Source organism: Platalea leucorodia (assembly GCF_965183815.1).
Source record: "Platalea leucorodia genome assembly, chromosome: Z".
Taxonomy (NCBI): domain Eukaryota; kingdom Metazoa; phylum Chordata; class Aves; order Pelecaniformes; family Threskiornithidae; genus Platalea; species Platalea leucorodia.
In genome coordinates this window covers 20,412,084-20,432,024 of record NC_138858.1, presented here as the reverse complement: position 1 = coordinate 20,432,024, position 19,941 = coordinate 20,412,084, and the positions used below count along the sequence as shown (strand labels likewise).

General features: G+C 37.4%; 1 protein-coding gene across 4 annotated transcripts in view; it reads right to left on the bottom strand.

Annotated features, from left to right (window-relative positions):
• Positions 1-19,941, bottom strand: part of IL31RA (interleukin 31 receptor A) — a 56,463-nt gene that overhangs the window by 17,827 nt on the left and 18,695 nt on the right. For all 4 annotated transcript variants that reach the window (XM_082336183.1, XM_082336182.1, XM_082336185.1 and 1 more), the window contains exons 2-6: positions 10,367-10,448; positions 7,987-8,283; positions 6,498-6,618; positions 4,157-4,338; positions 2,575-2,726 (exon numbers count right to left, since the gene is read on the bottom strand). In XM_082336183.1, coding sequence (XP_082192309.1) covers positions 2,575-2,726; positions 4,157-4,338; positions 6,498-6,618; positions 7,987-8,283; positions 10,367-10,418 — 804 coding nt within the window. In that variant the 5' untranslated portion in view covers positions 10,419-10,448. The remainder of the gene's footprint in view (positions 1-2,574; positions 2,727-4,156; positions 4,339-6,497; positions 6,619-7,986; positions 8,284-10,366; positions 10,449-19,941) is intronic.

The window sequence follows — 19,941 nt, the reverse complement described above, 5'->3', positions numbered from 1 at the left end:
ACAGGGTCTTCTAGCTCTTAGCCATATAACAGTATGGCTGTAGGCCATCCCAAAGATTATCAGCATGTGATTAAAATGAAAAGACCAATGAAAACACAGAACCTCTGGTACCAAGAGAAGAAGAAAGAAAAAAAAAAAAAAAAAAAAAAGAAGATGAAGCCTTTAAGCAGTGAAGGAAGACAAGAGTATGAGAAATAACTGATGCAATATCTTATTGGAAAAGTAACGACAAGGTGAGTAATTTCCTTCTCTTAAAAGGAGCCCACTCACATCTCACTGATGGAAGTCAGAAGCTAGATTGTTGTTCCAAAACAAAAGGTGAAAGAAGACATGAAAATTGGAACTGGAGTTGATGAATCAGCTCAGCAGAACTGACAACAGGAAGCAGAAGAAAACAACAGGAACTACAGAAAGATTTAAGTGTTTGTGTACAGAAGGATTGACATAATCACTACACCAACATTCATGTCTTCTCTTCCAAATTGCAAAAATTAATCAATAATTAACAACTCTCCTCCTGTCCAATTTGAGATGACTTAAACAGAAAGACGCTAAAATAAATGTTAAAGCTAGTTAAATTCTAAGAAGGTCAGCAAGGGTAAGTTTTAGAATAAGGAAGATTCCCTCGTGGGAGCCAAACTGAAGTAGTGATGTCATGTAGATTTACAACATCAGGGCCAAAAACCTGTGAAGAAATTCTTGTCTTCCACCAGTGGAACCTTCCAATGAAAAGTGAATCAAACTGTAACAATACAAAATGCAGACACCCACTCCCTTGAACACCATAATGGGAAGTGCACCGCCTAATGAAACTCAAAATTTTAGTCCATTCTGATCTCAAGAAACTCATTGTCAAAAATTGAAAACTTCTTCTATGACAATGAATTCAGGGATCTACAAAACACTGCTAGGTGACAGACTCTTTAGCCCAACTGCAATAAGAAGGGCTTCAAAACCTCGTGCAGAACGTGACACAGAATTACAGACACCCCAGACTAGCTTTTAGTTACTTGCCAAAAGGCTGTTAACAATATTTAACTATAATTAGAAATTTAATATATGCAAGTAGAAAGATAGGTCATCTATTTTTCACTCAGTAAAAACAGTTCACAGGAAACTATTTAGATTGTTTTGGTAGGGAGGCTTAAAAGGTCAAGGAAATATCTGTCATTTGCTCAAACAATTTTTTTTTTTTTTTTTTTTGCATATATGTGCTGACAGAAAAAAACAGCTCCTATATCTAACTGATGGTTTGAGGCTGTCTTTGTTGGCCATTGTCATTGGACCGGCTACAGATAAAACTATGAATCATGCCTGTCTAAGATCCTACAGAACTAAACTCACTGGATTTTTGTCTTTACTGATCACAGCTACCATTTTTCCTCTAGAATGTCTGTGGAAAAATGCAGGTAAGTTTGAGGAAGAAAATGTATGTAGATTGTATTTGATGGTGGAAAAAGTAAACAGGTGATTTCTTATGCAAGTGCTGACAAATAGACACAATACACAATAATGCTGTAACTCTGCAAAAACATGACTGTTTTCAACATTTAGGAAGGATCTCATATGCATGTACGCATCACAAGGACACCAGTGTCTTGACTCCAAAGGGATAAACATCTTGAACAGGTCTTTTAAATAACTATTAGTTCTGTTTCTAATATCCCAGGCGGACCTGAGCCATCCTGCCCATCAGATCATCCCGAACTTTATATCCTGAATCCAACAACTAATGTGCCATATCTACAGTAAAGATGCTTGCCATGAGAACGTGAGGAGGATGCTAATTAGAAACATCTTTAGTATCAGGAACATTTTTAAAGCTCTGAGGACTATTATTAGTTACCCTAATGAATTCTTCTCTCTCAGAATTACACATTTAAAGTATAAAATAGTAAAGGTCAAGGCAGACTTAAAAAAAAAAAAAAACAAAAAAAAAAAAACACAAACCAAGCAACCTGGCCCATTCTTAAATTTAGAAGAGGAAACAGTAAGATTGTAAAAAGAATCACTTCCACACTGAGGAGCATTAGAACAGTCCATCTGAAAGAAGCAAATAACTAAATACTGGGGTTTTTTTTCTATAACAGTTCCATTTAAGGATCAGAAAGAAACTCAGAAAAATAACTTCCCTTATTTTTCATCTTGCAAAATCTATACTTTAATTCACTTCAAAAATAACGTTATCATTAGTCCATCTTAATCTGATTCAACTATTGTGGTTAGGAGTAAATGCTGTTTCTTCACCAGAATGTGACAGGAAACACAAAATATTTTGACTGACTGTGTATATAATCCCTTAGCCAAAGGTCATCCCTTAGCCTTTCACAGAAATATGTTCAGAAGTATGGTATGTACCAAAACAGACATTGATCAAAAGGAAGAGAACAATTAATCCTAGACAACAAAACAATGATCTTAAGATCATGCATACTTAGTTATGCTCCACTAAAATAACAAGGTTTCAATCATTATTTCCAACTACTTGTTGCCTTTTTTCTATTTAGCTTTTTATAACATTAAGAAATTAGTCACAAAGAAGCTAACATTCAGAAGAAAATTTATGTAGCTTACCGAAGAGTTTGAATACAAGTTTCTGTATTGAACCTTGCAAATGAAATCTTGTGAAGAGATAATCTTCTCAGGCATTTTCCAGGTTACTGTAAGCATCTGCTTTATACCAGTGATTTTTTTAACTGAAACTATTTCAGGAGGTTCAAATTTCTCTAGAATGGAGACACAAAAGCATTAACAGGGTAAAATGCTTCTATAAAAGTTCAAAATTGCTCCACCTATTTGTATTCCAAAAAGTTTAATTATTATCCCAATAACGTACACCCTATCAGAGTATTCACATGATGGTCTATTTTATAGACATAACTCTACATATGGGAAGTTATCTATAAGAGAGATTGCACATATAACTGATTTAATGCTGACAAAGACACTCTCAAACGGATGTGCAGATTTCTTTCATCTGTGTCAGCACTGAAGAGTACTACTCAGTGACAACAGCAGGGAAGAGAAACGAAGCGGAGCTGGGATGCCAAAGTCAAGTCCAAACTGCAGGTGGGGGAAGAACTCAGTGGAAAAGAATTTGAGGGGGAAAGAAGTGTGAAGGAGATGATGGGAAAAGAATGGATTAGCACTGAGAAAAGAGGTGGCTGGTACAGAGGATGTGGAAAGTAATGAGGAGCCACAGCAGGTCTGAACACCAGGAATAAAGGAGCATATGGCTGGAGAGCTGACAGAGTGCTGCAGCAAAAATACTCAGTTAAAAGTGTTGTTTATTAGCTACACCAAAATGAACAGAGGAAAATGCAGCACAGTGCAGAGGGAGAAGAGGTAGACAAAATATTATTCTTGCTCCTGGGAATTGCAGAACGTGGGTTTTTAATGTTCCTAACCAGAAAGTACAACAGCAGAGTAAATGAGGGGTGGACCTGGAGAAATTATGATGTCACTATTCATTTACAGCCAGATATTGCACTGACATCTAGTACCACTCAAAATAATAAAAGTACAGTCCAAGTACCACTTAGGTTGACAAAAAGTTTTAGTATATGGCCTTTACTTGTTAGTAATTAAAAACTTAGTACTTTATAATGGATACATCAGACATTAGCTTAAAAAAATATTGTTGTAGTTAAGACATTTCATAGTATGAATACAGCACATTATCATTTTTCACCACCTCTCGGTAAGACCAACAAACTGCTGAAAATTGCTGCTGTACCACCAACCCCGTCGAAGAATTTTACATGGAAAGGCCATCAATTAAAACATAACAAGAGACTTTCTTCAACCGAACTGGAAGTATCCAAATCTTGATAAAAAAAAAAAATGGGAAGGATGAAACATTTTATCAAATCCTAAATGTAATTTCAGAGACTTCATAATTTTAGCTAACAATTAAAATTAAATGGCACTTCAAAACTGAAACCAATTTAAAACCAAATTAAATCCAACTAATAGTTTCAAAACTATTATATTGAAAAATTATTTTTTCATTATTTTCTGCTATGTAAACCAACTTTGATTACATAATTTATTTCAGAGTTCTCTAACTTGTATGCTATAGGGAGGTAAAAAGAATTGGGGTGGGTGCAGTCAGCTCAACATACTCTACTTTATTTAACTCTCTTTTTTTGATTACCTATTTTTTCCATAGGTATAGGAACACAATCTGATGTGGCTTCACCCAAAACATTTTCAGCTTTCACCTGAAAACAAAAAGAACTACTATATGGAGTATCTGGATAATAAAATGAACATGATTCCGTTTTGCTTTGGCAGGAGCCCACTACGTTTGGAAGAGTCACCCTTCCTTCTGTCATCCTAAAAAACAAAAGATAAAAATAAAAGGAGGTAGAAATTAGAGGATTTTCTTAGAATAACTCAAACTGATTGTTGTGTTACTATTTAATTATTATTTAAATGTTTTTGAGGTTGCAGGACATTTTTACCAGTGAACATCTCCTTAGATGATATGTTTGTGCAAATGAATACTCTTTCCTAATTGCACTGCTCCTGCAAATGCATATAAATAGCCTGCACATACTCAATTAGTTTTAATTGCAATTAGTAAGACAACTTTCCGGGAGCAGTAATGAAGATTAAAAATGCCTTAATAGGGTATCCATATGCTATTATTATTTTAGATTAAAATCTCAAAGAGAAGTGAAATCATGCAACACCACACAAGAAGTCCTTTAAAAATAGACAGATATAGCTTGTAACACATGCCACATGGAACTGTGTGATAACAAGCTTTTATTCATCTTTTAAATACAGAAAAAAAGAAAAGCCAAATTGTACCACTTCCAAGCTATTACAAGGTAAAAGAAATATGACAGGTTTTCCTGAAAAAACATGCTGATAATATGCTGTCTTTACAGCATATACTTTCATAATAAGTAGTGTGGGATGCAAAACTAACGAAATTTGTTTCATTTTACCAACCCACACAGAAATTCTTCAACAAATAAAACTCATATATGGGGCCTGTGTTAAATATTTCACATTATGCAGTAAGGAAGCAGATCATGCATGTAACTCAAAAAACAGTTTGAGGATGGTATTTCATGAACATTTTTAAGCTAGTGTAAGCCTGCACTGCTGCGAAAGGAAGCAGTCCTACCTTCCCTAACATGCATAGCTGTTTGTTTCCATCCACACTCTCTGCCCCCCTGTACCAGTGCTTTTGCAGTCATATGGTAAACTCAGCTGGAGAGTTATCTGGATTAAAATTAACGGTTAGATTTTACTGGAAATAGTTCTGCAATCCAATTCACTGTGTGGTTAAAGAAGAATTTGTACTGGTACAGGAAGGAACAATATTGAAACTTACTTTCAATAGCTGTTCTAGTTTATGGTTTCACAAACTCAGCTAAGTTATAAAACACAGAAACACCAGAAGGAGCAAGAAAGTTCCACCAAATGAAGGTGGAAGCCCAAAATGTCAAGCCTGAAATGGAGATAAAACTAAAGATGTTTTCCTGCCCTACCATTTAAATAAAAAAGATACCATACACTAGCATAACTTACAACAAGAAAGTGTCTCCTTTAGAGTCTGAATTCCTTCCAGTTCTCAAGAATAATTTTAGACATTTTAGAGAACTCTTCATGAAATCATATTACCTAGAGTCTTGATTAGGCAGAGCACTACAAGCAGCACTATTATGAACAACAGATTCACAAGTATATTTGTGAAGAAATCTGTGCTATCACCTTCAGAATTGTATCTGAGATCTGCCTTGGAACAACACTGATTACACCGTTTTCACAGTAACTTATGAAAAAGTAAGCTCGTAAACAATATTTATAAGCTAATGGAATTTGAAAGAATCAAGTATTTATGCTTCCATAATGGGGTCACAAAAACACTAAAAAGTATGAGACTACGTGATTTGTATTTGTAAATACAAATCTCCAGATGAGAGCAATGCAAGAATGACAACCAGCTCTGGATTCTTTCACTGAAACCTTATGACTCCAAAGGTCCCTAGGTTAAACCATACCAGCGTCATGCGGAATAACAGGGTCTTTAATAGGTTTAACTGGGAATTGTTTAAAGTAGAGGAGGAAGTAATCTTTTTTTACCCATCCAAAATGGCAACAGTTATTAACGCAGAAAGTTTCTGGGTAACACTCCCACAAAGTGCCTCCATTCTCCATTTGTACCTAGGCTCACTCAGCTTTTGATCTAATTAGTAAGGTTACTTCAAGGAAACAAGTGAATATCAATTCTGATGTAAACATCTGTCTACTGAATACTGGGTTCAGAATGCTCATTTCCTTTATACAGCATACTAAAAAGGTATCAGATTGTAACTTTTTTCAATCATTACCAACGCCAAATTAATTGAATTTACTGAGGAAATGCCATAACTCCATGATGTTTCCAGGTTTTCTTTAAACAGAAAGTCAGGATATGAGGGGAAGGGGGCTAGTGGTCTCACCCCAGCAACTCAGTTCCCAATACATCCTATACTTACAGTTTTCGGTAAAGAGTATAGTTTGTCAAAAGATTTGTTTCTCTTCCTGAAGTCCAGGTGCAGGTAAGTTCAGCATCAAAGTAATAAATGCAGGAAATATTTCCTGGTGTGTCTGGTGGAACTGCAATGACAAAGGTTGGGAAAAAAAAAAAAGGGGGGACGGGGGGGGGGGGGTGCAGTAAAAATAAGTAACTTTAATGTACAACTGGTTTTGTTGGTCAAAAAGCAGATTATGGCAAACTGCACTAAATGTCTTGCATAGCACTTCATTTTATAATTTCTTACTGCCCTCAAAACTCCTCACAAAACCAAAATCAAAACCACTCTTTCTTCCCCTGGGGACACAGAGATATTTCTCCAACTGCTTCTCAGAAATACTTAACTAAGAGGGCTTGAAGGTATTTTTGCAGTAACTCATTAACCACTACATACATTGTCCTGAATCAGAAAGTATACCCCCAAAACATGCCTGTAGCTCAAGGCCACTCCAGAGAGTAAGAAGAAAACAAAGAAAGAGCACAAAAGTTCAGGAAAAGGCATTCTCTGAAAGATAAAACTCCTCATGGTTCCTTCCCAGAATGTCTAACCACATACCCTATGAAAACCCCTAATCTGAGGAGCCTGCACGACCTCAGGGTGCAGAAGATAACTTCCTTGGAAACGTATCTATATGACCTTGAAGAGATCGCTAATTCTGGACTCTCTTTATCTTGCAAGCAAGATAGCACAAAGGAAACAATCCTCTGCAATCTCTATAGTCTGAAGTCATCCACAAAAACGTAACGCCCCCGAAGACTTCTTTGTTAAAGCCAGACTTCTTCATTGGATAGAGGAAATTGGAGTTGACAAGAACTGTGCTCAGTGAAATAAACTGGTTGAAAAAGCCCTCCCTCCAAAATAGTACTTTTCTGTCCCACCTAATATAACACTCAAAAGATCTTTCTTTGATTGACAAGCTTATGGGACAGTAAACTTTGCAGACAGGCAATACCTTCTGCTGGTTTTTATTCCACAGACGTATTTTTCTGCATTTATTGCTTCTTTACTAGAATGGGACCGCCAGGCATACGTTAGTAAAATCTGGACTTAATCTGGTCACTAAATTAGAGAATGTGTATACATATTTATCCTGTAACCTTCTCCATAAGAGATTAGATAAGGAAATCTTCCCTGGAGAAAGATAAAGTTGGCTAGGCTAGACAAAAGACATTAACCAAAGGGACAGACCCAATACCCTCTGAACTCAGCAGAAAACATCCACTCGCTTCAGCTGGCCAAAAGTCAGAGTCAGAGAGGTTATGGACCAGTGTCAGTAAAGAATGCCAGCAATTTCATGCTTTATTTCAGAAAAAAAAAAAAAAGAGGATACTTGAATACAGGTGTCTTACAATGCCACAAACTAAAAAAAAAAGTAGCTGTTTTAAAAGTAAATTTTTTATAGTAAGTTATTAAAAAATGTTAAAATTCATTTTTCCACATTTCTACTTACAGCCAGATTTAACTTCAGTGTGAACCAGAAGTTGTTCCTTGCCCAAGTACTTAGTGAAACATTTCACATGAGCTTTGCTGTAAGTGAAATTATGGATGGTTATACTAGATACAGTCTCGTTCACAATGTTATAGTTTTCCTGAGCAATCAATTCATGATTCAATTTCCAAATGATGTGGCTTGCGTTTCTGTGAAGCGTGTATCGTTTTCCGAGAACACAAAATAGTTTCAGGGTGGATCCTCTTTCAATTTCAGGAGATGAAGGAAAAATGTCAGCATCTCTGATAGAGTTTTCATCTAAAAGCAAAATCAAAGATATCACATAACCGAATTCCTTTTAAAATACCAGTGGAAAAATAATAACTTATTTTGTTGTCTACAGAGAATTTAATTAGGTTTTTTTTTTCATATGGAGTTCAAATAAGACGCTTAGTTAGTCACTCAAATCAGATATTGCTGTTTGGAAACTCAGTTCACATGAACTGCACCATAGGTGCTATATAAGAATGACGTTTCAATACCTTCGCAGAAATAATGGAGAAATTTCAGCTCAAATGTTTTTTAATAGTTGAAAATGAAGAAAAGAGACTTTTGCCTTTTGAATCTGTTTTTAAAAAACATTCCTATGTGTAAAAGGTATGCATATCATTTAGATGTTATCATTACTAATTACTATATCAGAAAATACATCAAGCTGGTCAGTTTAAAATTTACAACTAAGCTGCAATATACTTCAATATCTCATTAGTACTTTTACCCCTCATAGCATTTATATTCCCAGATACAGTGCAAGAATTATATACAAAATGCGTGTAAAAGGAAAACAGAGAAGCAGGCTGAATGAATGAACTCAGCAACAAAGTTATCAAACGGTGCAAGAATCACCCATTAGAGTCCTGCAAGGAGCTAGCTGTTTATTTTTTTGCTGGTACTTATTTTTGAAGGCACATTTCATAAATACATCTGTTAAATAAAATAAAAAACCCCACAACTTTTACAGATAGAATTTCTTTGCTAGAATGTAGGAATGAAAGGGAATCAAATATTAAACTTTCTTCCTTGTTTTCTGGTCATTCTCTCCTTTTTGGATGTATTAACTGTAAATTGCTTTCTATGTTTCTTTTTGTGTCCTTTTTGTTTCAAAGTAATTTCTTTCTGTTTCAAAGTCATACTAATGGCTATTTTACACTCTGCCGCACAAATTTTACTGTATATCAGTTGTAAGCAATTACCTGCACTGTTTCATATATCGTTCAAGCTTCTGCAAACATATGCACTCCTCTTCCATGTAATCCCCAAACAATTTAAGACACAAATACCATTATATAACAAATTACTGTTGCATGTTAAGTTGTATGTGATAAATTGCACGTGAACTTTCAATTATTGTCACAAAGTCATTATTTCAATCTGTCCTTGTGATTTCCTATTCTAACCTATACTATTCAACTTAATCAGTTTAAACTGGCACTGTTGTCACAAGAAGCATTTTTAATCCTCAACCTTCACTGCCGTTATCCCCTTTGTGTGCCGTAAGAAATGCCTGCATAGTGAACCAAAAGGAAACTGATACAAATGAAAAATAAAAGCTTGGCAAAACATAACATCATTCTCCATCCAGATCAGACTCCTCATGGCTTCGCCACTAGCCACACAAACATGCACTCCAACGGAAGGAGAGTGAGACGAGAGGCAAAGGGAGTGCAGAGCTGCCCGCTGTTCCAACTTCAGCAGTTACCTGTGCCAGCTTAAACTGACTGTGGAACTACCACATTTAAAAAAAAAAAAAAAAAGAAAGAACAAAAACAAACAAAAAATCAACAGCCACACATTGTGAGGTGGCTTTTAAAATTAGGAATGAGAACATTAGTAGTCATTGCATGTATTTCTGAATAGGCAATATTTGACTTAAACCAGTCCAAAACCAGCAGACATTAACTGCATTTTAAGTGTTCATGTGTTACATAGACATTAATTTGTTCCATCAGCAGCTCTCCAAAGTTACCAGCCTTTACAACCCAACAAGAATTGAACTATGGTATGACTTCCAGATGCAGCTTCCCCTTCTATATCTTGTGTAACAGGGAAACAGTTAACAAAGTAAGTTTTAAAATACTTTTCTTAAAATACTTTAAATACGAAAGAAAACAAATCCCAGCTATCATGATCACAATCAACATTCCACAAGAGGACATCAAGAGTGCCATAAGCTAATTTTTCTCTCTATACTGTACACTACTTAGTCAAACACCTACTATCAAACTTCTATTTCTAAAATCAATTTTTTTCACTTTCAGAACTCTTAAATTTCATTTGGGGAGGGTCACCTTTTGGAAAACTTTCTTATGGCAAGACAGGTGCTAATACTCAAGAAACATACCTGCTACAGAGCTGCAGAGCAGGACGAACATCCAAATCAAACAGTTGAACATTTCCTCTTCAGTACCCACGGGCAGGAAATGCTGTCATTAAATAAAAACAAAAATAATATACTTCAAGTAAAGACAGGAGAAATTTGATGCAGTTTTCCTAAGAAATGTGTATACATTTCCTATAAAGAAGAGAGAGGTACATGCACCTGAAATCCTTCTGAGGGCAGTCCAATCCACCTATGTAATTTATCTTCCAAGGACCGTGTAAAGAATTGGTAAGAAATATATCTACATCAACTTGAAATCCAGCCTGCCTAGACATTTTCTGAGCAGATTCACTTAGCAGAGTGAATTCTTTTGACAAGGAAGGCTGTTGCAGTAGGAGGATTGATCCACATCTCTTATGCATCACCACCTAATAAAACAATTGTTCAGAAGTGGGCAACGGTCCCAGGTCATCATCCACCTGAGAGAGGGTGAGTTCACATTGCTTTTATCCCAGCTAAGTGGCCCAAGCACCAGACTTGAGGACACTCTGCAAAGGCAAGGGAAGGCATCTCTCTTCAGCTTGTTCTTTGAAGCTGAACTGCTGTGCTGCCAAAAAAGCCCAAAACTCTGAGGTAAGGAGGAAAGCAAAGAAGTAGAATGATTTCTTCTAAAGGTAAAGCTGAATCTAGGGTTTCAGGGGAAAAATGACAGAAATCAAACACTCCCCTTGCCTCAAGCACTGCTGTCATCACTCACAGAATCACAGAGTGGTTGAGACTGGAAGGGACCTCTGGAGGTCATCTGGTCCAACTACTCTGCCCAAGCACGGCCACCCAGAGCCAGGTGCCCAGGAGCATGACCAGACAGCTTTGGAAAATCTCCAAGGATGGAAAGTCCACCTCTCTGGTGGAAATGACCTCTCTGGTCAACCTGCTCCAGTGCTCAGTCACCCTCACAGTGAAAAAGTGTTTCCTGATGTTCAGACAGAACCTCCTGTGTTTCAGTTTCCACCCATTGCCTGTTGTTCTGTTACTGGGCACCACTGGAAAGAGCCTGGCTCTGTCTTCTTTTCACCCTCCCCTCAGGTATTGATGATATCCTCCATGAGCCTTTTCTTCTCCAGGCTAAATAGTCCCAGCCTTCTCCCATATGATAGATGCTCCAGTCCCTTAATCATTGTTGTGGTCGTTCATTGGACTCTCTCCAGTATGCCCATGTCTCTCTTGTATTGAGGAGTCCAGAACTCAACACAGCACTCCAAGTATGGCCTCACCAGTGCTGAGCAAAGGGGAAGGATCACCTCCCTTGACCTGCTGGTTACACTCCTCCTAATGCAGCCCGAGATACCACGAGCCTTCTCTGCCACAAGGGCACACTGCTAGCTCATGTTCTACCTGGTGTCCACCAGGATCCCCAGGTTTTTTCTGCAAAGCTGGCCTCCAGCTGGTCAGCCCCCTGTCTGTATTGGTGTCTGGGGTTGTTCCTCCCCAGGTGCAGGATTTGGTACTTTTCCTTGTCGAACTTCATCAGGTTCCTGGCAGTGCATTTCTCCAGCTTGCCAAGGTCCCTCTGGCATATCAGCCACTCCTCCCAGTTTTCTGTCATCAGCAAACTTGCTGAGGGTATGCTCTGCCCCATCATCCAGATCATTAATGAAGATAATAAACAGGACTGGATCCAGAATTGACCCCTGCAGTACACCACTAGTCACTGGCCTCCGACTAGACTTTCTGCCACTGATCACTACCCTCTGGGCCCATTTGTTCAATCCGCCAGTTTTCAATCCACCTCATCCAGCCTATGCTTCATCAGCTTGTCTGTAACAAGTCTGTAGAGCGGCCCAACTCCCACATGAAGGGCAGAAAATGCTGCAACCCGGATTACTCCTTTGGCTAGTAAGTAGGAGATGTGCCTGTAGAAAACAGAGGCTTCAGATCCCCTTCAGCAGATGAGGGCCTAGGGCCTAACATTCCTACTTACTGGACAAGTTGCTCTAGCTACAATGTTCATAAGCAAAAGGTGGGCATTACTATTGCTGCAGTTAGTTAGGGTCCCTGTCTCACATTAGGAATGTCAGCTCTCCATGCAAACCTGTATCTCAGGAGGGCTCCAGGTGGGAGGCAAGTGCTATCTCCCTAGAACAGGTACGCCAGCAGCTTTCAGACCAAACAAGGTATCTCCTCCTCCCACAGGTTCAGACAATGCTAGGAAGCAGGTGTGCAGCAGGTCACTGTTTGAGACAGAGATCTATAGGTGGGATATAGGCAGAAGGGGTTCTGTCCTACATTATGGTCCCTTCCACAAAAACTTCTTGGTTTTGCTACAAAATAAAGATTTACAGTAATCTAAAAGAGAAAACCACAGTTAAAAAAAAAAAAAAAAAAAAGCTTGGTGCTCAGTTTCTGCCAGAACTCATCTTAAACATTACTTGCAGTCTGTCTCAGGAAGCATTTTATAAACTTTGAGGCTGTGACAGTGCAAAACAGGACGAAAAAAATGAAAAGGACACATGCAATAAAACAAGAAATGAGGGAGGAGTTTGCCAGTGACACATTCCTAAAATACAGCTGTAGCAAGATGTACCAACAAGAAACAAAACAATTACAAAAAGGGAATCTATTACAACTTTAATTACCTAGGGTGTAAGTTCTTGTTCTCAATGCGGTAAAGATGAATTATGCTACTGATGTAATAAAACAATAAAAACAAAGAACCTTAAGCAACTGTTCCAAGTATTCTGCACTAGTAGCTGCAGAATTAAAAATAGATGCAGATTTAAAAATATTTAGACAGTTATTTTAAAATTTTAGAACTAATATAGTCTACAGCAATGTTGATGAGATACTAGAAGTTCCACTCTGTTAAAGCTAAGAATATATTTTGTAAGCACTCAAGTGTGTGTTTATTCTTATTGTATTTTTTAAAGTTTAAGAAAGATGCCAAAGTAAAAACATCAGTCCCAAAGTCATGGCTACAAGAAAACTACATTCCATTCAAAAATAAAGAAAAATCATAATGATGACTCTAAAAAAGGCTTTGCTAGCTTCATAGGAACACACACCAATGATTGCTATACAGCTGTGGTAAACACTGATGTAGTCAGTACTTCATTAGCTAGGAGACTAGTAGCTGCAGAAAACCAACATGCTTCAGAGATGATTATCAACTTCAACAAAACCAAGCAAAATAACCAAGAGCACTACAAGATGATGTGCCTAATCAAAACTATCTGACAGAGGAGGAATGGTAAGCCAAGGACAAATCAATAACAAGTTACAGATGCTACACTGGCATAAGCATTTTAATTTTAATTTTAAAAAGTAAATAATTTTATTAGTCAAATAAAATGTTTTTGCAACAGCTCTATGAATATGGCTTTAATCTTGGAGGATGTACTCGTTCATGAGAATACCAAATCCTCTGTGTGGCATGTGAAGATAAGCACACATATAATTGTTTACAGGAAAGAGCTTAAGACACTTAACATAAATAATAAGGCTCTGTTCTTTCTTTTCTGTAGACTTAACTGCTAGCAACATGTAATAACAGCTCACTGCATATTCTGTACTGTAAAGACTTCATAAAATCAAACCAATAGTTCAAAACACAGGCTTTCCACTTGTCTGCATAGAATACAAGATTTACATATTATGACCATGACTAACTAAAGAATTTCCCTTAGTGATTGACTGCTTCCTTAGATTCACTGAACATAACTACACAGTAACAAAAAACAGTAAAAGCTGCTGTAAGATTAGATAACAGTATGTCAGGGAACAACGGCTTCCGTATCATATAGGCAGCAGCATCATTTCAAATATATGCAACTATAAAAGAATTGAGCAAAAAGAGAGAAAAGCAATGTCACTACAGAGCAGCTGTCAATACTGAACTTGATTACACTGCTCTAGTAAAAAGTGCTAATAGGTTTTCCTACTTTGTGGACTAGTGAAAAAAGGAAAAAAAATCGGCTAATACCAAGAACAAAATGAAGATCATGATGCTTGCAAAGTCTGTTCCAGCCTAGGAAAGAATCAATTTATTAAATGTTTTTAATAAAATTAACAGTCCATTTCAATAGAAGATCCAGTGCAAAAAAAGCAACCATAAGTTGACATGGACACTGACTTTATCTGGGAGCAGCTACCCTTCTTTTGGAAATTAAATTATTTTATTGATCTTTGCTGAGAGTTTGTTAGAAAAGTGAAAAGACAGCATGAGCAGAACCATGGCCTTGGCTAAAGCACAGAACACTTCAAAGGGTGCAAAAACTCTACCAGGGAGACGAAGAACAGTTTGCTATATAAAAAAGGAAAAAGCCTATTAAGTTTATCAAACACTTCCCACTGACTGTCTTTGCTTACAACTAGACAAAGGTCTAAGAGTTTCTGCTGATATTCCACATATGCTGGTTTGCTATTTTTGATGGGACACAAGACAGAAGAGGCTGCATTTCAGACAAAATAGTTCAGCTATTTCCAAGAATAAAGAAAACTTTTTTTTTTTTATCATATTCCTTTGCCTAGCTCCAGCAATCACACACTTTTTTAGCAACGAATTGGAACTCAAAAGCATTGGGAAATCATAAAAACATTTCTGAATTATGCTTGTGCCAAACATACCACATACCGCCACATATTCCAGCACAGTGGAGCACAGTGCTAAAAAGATCAGGCATGGCAAATCTGGCCGCGATGAGAAGTTACAAGCCTTCGAAAAATCCTAGTTCCACATGCTCACCAGGATGCTTAAACAGCCAAAGGTCCCATCCACACTCGGTGAGCGCTCCTCATCCTGTACCCATACCTACCTTTTCTCCCCTCTCCTAGTGCTCCGCTAGCGCTCATCACACAGTAAGTCACTTCCACTTGCTAAAATAGCAGAAAACTAAGCAGAAATTGTATTTGTGCTACAGTCGCAAATGTAAGCAACTGAGTTGGTGAAATAGAGGAGAGGACTGGGGAGAGACCTCCATGACATTTCTCCCCAGCTGTGAGCTGTTAATTTACTTCAGTCCTGATGCTATGTTGCATCTCCTTCCACTTTCTCCAATACCAATTAGCAGCTGGTTATTTGACATGCCAGTGACTAGTTTGACATGTCAGAGACCAGGGTAGTGACTCAGCAGGTTACAACCCTGCTCACATCTTACATGGTTGTGACTATACTGATAGGTGACTAACTAGCTCTTTGGCTGTTTACTTAAGAGACTGCACATGGAAAAGGGCAATCAGGAAAGAACATTGCTGAGTGAAAGTCACATCACAAATTCAGAAGTGCTCCACTGAAAAGATACCTATAAAAGCTAAATTCTGATAACTAAACAAATAGCATGAACAGAACTGTCTTCTTCAACTATTTAAAAAACTGATTCACCAAAGCCAGATTTCTTGCAGGAAGGGGCAATCTCAATGAAGGTCTCATTAAATAAATAAAAAAATTGCATAACACAGTGGATGAACCAAGGCTTTCTCAATAACAAAACCTCTCGTTTTCCATTTTCATTTTGAAATTTAAGTTGTTTGGAAGAGCTATGGTTTAAAAATTTTAAGAAGTCAGAGGAAAAAATTACCCAAAGTAACTTTTCCCCATATTCTATTTAGGACTATTTCTTAATCACCCTTCTCCCCCATTTTGGGACAGGAAAGCTTCCATTCAGATCCAATTCTAAGATTGTTTTTAACTGCACGAACACATACTGCTGTGTGCAGTGTAGCTGTTACACCATGAACAAAGAACATGGTACATCTAAAAACTGAAAGGCAGTATGCTTTTAGCCTGTATAAAACATAAGCCCAGTCATCTTCAAGGATTTCTAACACCTTTGCTGGAACCTAACAGGGCATCCTTTTCTACTAAGTCTGACACTCTTCTAACAACTAACAAGCTGAACAGCCATTGCTGTCTTTTATTTAGTCTTTAGTAGCAATTGCTACAGCTCTGCCATGCCAGCTACCACATGGAGAGACAGACCTCGCCCTATATGAGATCATCCAATGCTGAATGCCTGTGCTCAACCCCACGGGGCCACCCAACTGTGATGTTATGCACAGATGCAATTGGAAAAGCCATAACCATCAGTTTTCAGAACTCCAAGATTCAAATCCATCAGCATTTACACAAATCCTACAGGGAAAGAGGACATTTCAGGCAAATGATCCAAATATGGACTTCAGTCTCCTTCCTAGATAACAGGGTGTAAAAGCATCAGCTTCCAGGATGGGTCAGGATTCCATCAAGGGTGAGTACCAGTGAGCCCTTGGAGGGAGGGAAACGAGGGTTTCTCTACGTAGATCAGAGAACGATACGTAAACATAATGGAGGAAGCAGTAAATGTGAGGAACAGTTAATGGCTTTTCCCAGCTCTCTAACCCTTATAAATCATGCACTGACAAGCTCATTCATGGGAAAAATGACAAACACTGTAGTGAAAAATCCTGAGCACATTGGTTTCATAACCCCCAGTCCTTAACTGAGCTAAAAATAGTCAGCTGAACCTCAGACTAGGATGCATAAGATTTAAAATTTTAACATTTAAATAGAACTTGATTTAAACAGGACTTAGGCATGTTTTCTTTTGAAAAATAAACCTATTTAAATTTGAAATTATGACAGCCTACCTTAAAACCTAATGCTATCATAATCTACTAGAATCACTTAAATTAAATAAATTCAAACAATACTTATTTATTCAGAAAACAGAAACCACTAAGGTTACAGACATATCTGAAGGAGCAGCGTGGAGCAGAGCCCCTTGAAATGCTGTGCCAACTTTTGACCGCAAAAACTTGTTCTAAAAATGCCATAGCGGGCGAAAACAAAAAACAGAAACAAAGGCCATATTTATCAAGTTCAACAACTTGTTAATTTAAAAGCTGCAAATCAACTGGAAATTGAAAAAGCAGGAAAGCCGTTTTCCTCTTTCAGTCTCTGAATAAAAAAATAGGCACAAAAGGATAAGATACTTTTGTTCTAAAATCTTGAAGGACAGAGTGACCGGGAAAGGTCAGTTCAGTTAATAACTGCTGATAACAGTTATTTTGTTTACTATACCCTAGAGTTACAGATGCAAAACATGTTTTGATAAACCCTTTCTTTTGTTATAGAATAATATTTAACAGCATATTGAATATTAATACGTTTTAATAGAAAATGCTGTACATTGTATTTAAATTCCAATTTTTAGCTAAATGCAGATTGATACTAACACAGAAAAATAATTAATCCATATCTAGTAAATAGAATATAATTCATTATTCTCTGAACAAGCATAACAAATGAGCCTTTAAAGATATTTTAAGGTATAAAATGCTTAGCTAGATAAAAAAGCTGCAAAACAAATACTTGTTTGCTAATTAATATACTATATCTCATAATAAAAACTTACTTTTTAGGGAAAAAGCTTAAAGCTACAAACACAAAAAAGATTTAATTTCTTTATTTTTACTTATTGGTCACTTTTTTCACTTTAACTACATGATTATATCCGATTTGATAATGCTTACTAAAAGAAAGGCCAGGCGCCAATATCACTAGAACTGAATGTTGGTGATACTACCAGCAAGAACTGCAGGTCTCATAGCAGCACTGTCATTCCTGGTTCTTTTTTCACTGAAAAAGAAAAACCAGTCAAGCTAGGGCTTAAACAGGCTTCATGTACAGGTTTGGTCTTGGAACCTTCTTCTTCAGCTCAGTGTTTGAGGGATTACGAAATCTACTTTGGCTATAAGAGTCAACTTTGAGAGATGATTTTGTGCCAGACGTTTTCAGTTAGTAAGACATTATTAGATAGGATGGTTGCCTTGGTGTCCCTTCCTTGAGCATAGTCACTCAAACAAAGGTGGAGAACAAGATGCTTCTGCCATGGTAAGCAAGTAGGTGCAAAAAATGGATGGTCAGGGCAGGAGCATCCATGCATTTCAAGAAACTTAGAACTCTCATCGAGAGAGGGTGGCCGATCCAAATCTCTTAGAGTTGCCAGATTTGGGTGGTTTTAACCTGAAGTTTGTACAAAATACACACCTGATAGAAAAATCAGAAGGAAGATTTTCTGTACTGCTTCAGAGCACTAGTTCACCTTGTCCAGCCTTGCCTCTTAAACTAAAACCCATTCCAGATGTTCCAGAGTAAAACACACGTCCACTTAATGTTATCAAACTGTGTTTCACAAGAAAGCAAATAAAAACTTTCCTGGACTGTTCAGGGAATCAGCTACAGCCCCAAAACGCAGGATATAATTATAATCCCAGTCCTACTGCAGTACTGCAAGTGCTACAAGAACGCAGAGAACAATGCAGGCAATCCTGTGCTCCCACAGACACAAGCAGGAAAGAGAACAAAATGAGTGCAAAACCTCAATTTCATACTTTCTTATCACTCAGAAGAGATGATCGTGACCCCGCAGCTTACCTGTACACATAATATACCATTCTGAAAAAGAGTTTTAATCATATAGTCTAGAAAACATTATAAACTCAGACTCATTACAAACTCAGCTAACTGTGAGTTTTGTGATTATACTACTACTGCATCACTTATTCTTGGGTTTAGAAGATAATTTGGAATATAGACAATACCTACACACCATTTCATCTCATACCTTTTTCACAGCGATTAAGAAGCTTGCTTACACTCCCACTATCAAATATCCTTCTCCATATTCATCTCAACCTTATACAAATCTAAAGAGTATACATTAAGTCCTCTTTAAAAGATTTGTTTTCCGTTTGCTTTGGTTATTTTTTTTATATTCTCTTTTGAAGGTTCTCCAGTATTTCACACCCTTCCTGAAGTGTGGCCACAATATCTGAATAGTCAGAGCTAGATTTACAGAAGTGAGCTACAGCCCCCATTGCATTAACGCAGTGAACGCGTAACCTGACAGGGAAGCCTCTGCACAGCGCACCTTCACCTATTCTTTACCACCTTTCACTGCTGGATGCTAAACACCTCACGTACCTTGTTACAGGAACATAAGCTACCAGACACTTACCTGCTATTCCCATTACTGTACATCTAAGCAGAACATTAGCCCGTTTTTCCCAAACAGAGGACAATCATCTAAACCAGTCTTCACATTACTACTTTCCACGAGTTTTTTTGTCCTGTTGAGCATCCTCTGTATTCTTTGATCCCAAATATATCTATCTCGGTGTTGACCTGGGTAAGACAATTGCCATACCACCCTGCTAATTGAGATCATGTCATAAGAGTTATATATCCTGTTTTTCTTTTGTTTACGACCTATACTGTAAACTTTACTAACAACATTTTTATACCTTAGTCAAAACTCCTAGCTGAAACATGGCACGGTAGTGTGAAACCAGGCTCCATGGGACCTACTGAAAACGGTTATGTTTTGAGATCTCCCAGTACGGCATTTTTTCATTGAAAATATTTGCTACAAGCACCAATAATGCAAAAAAAAAAATACCAGACTTACATGATTATTGTAGAAAAAAACAAGATCTTTAACATTCAATACTGCAACCTCTACAATATAAACCCAAAGCTTTTTCCCCCCCTCCCCCATCTTTATCCCTTTTGAAACTTGTTTTATATACTGATTAGCCTCTATCTGACAGAAAAATCTGAA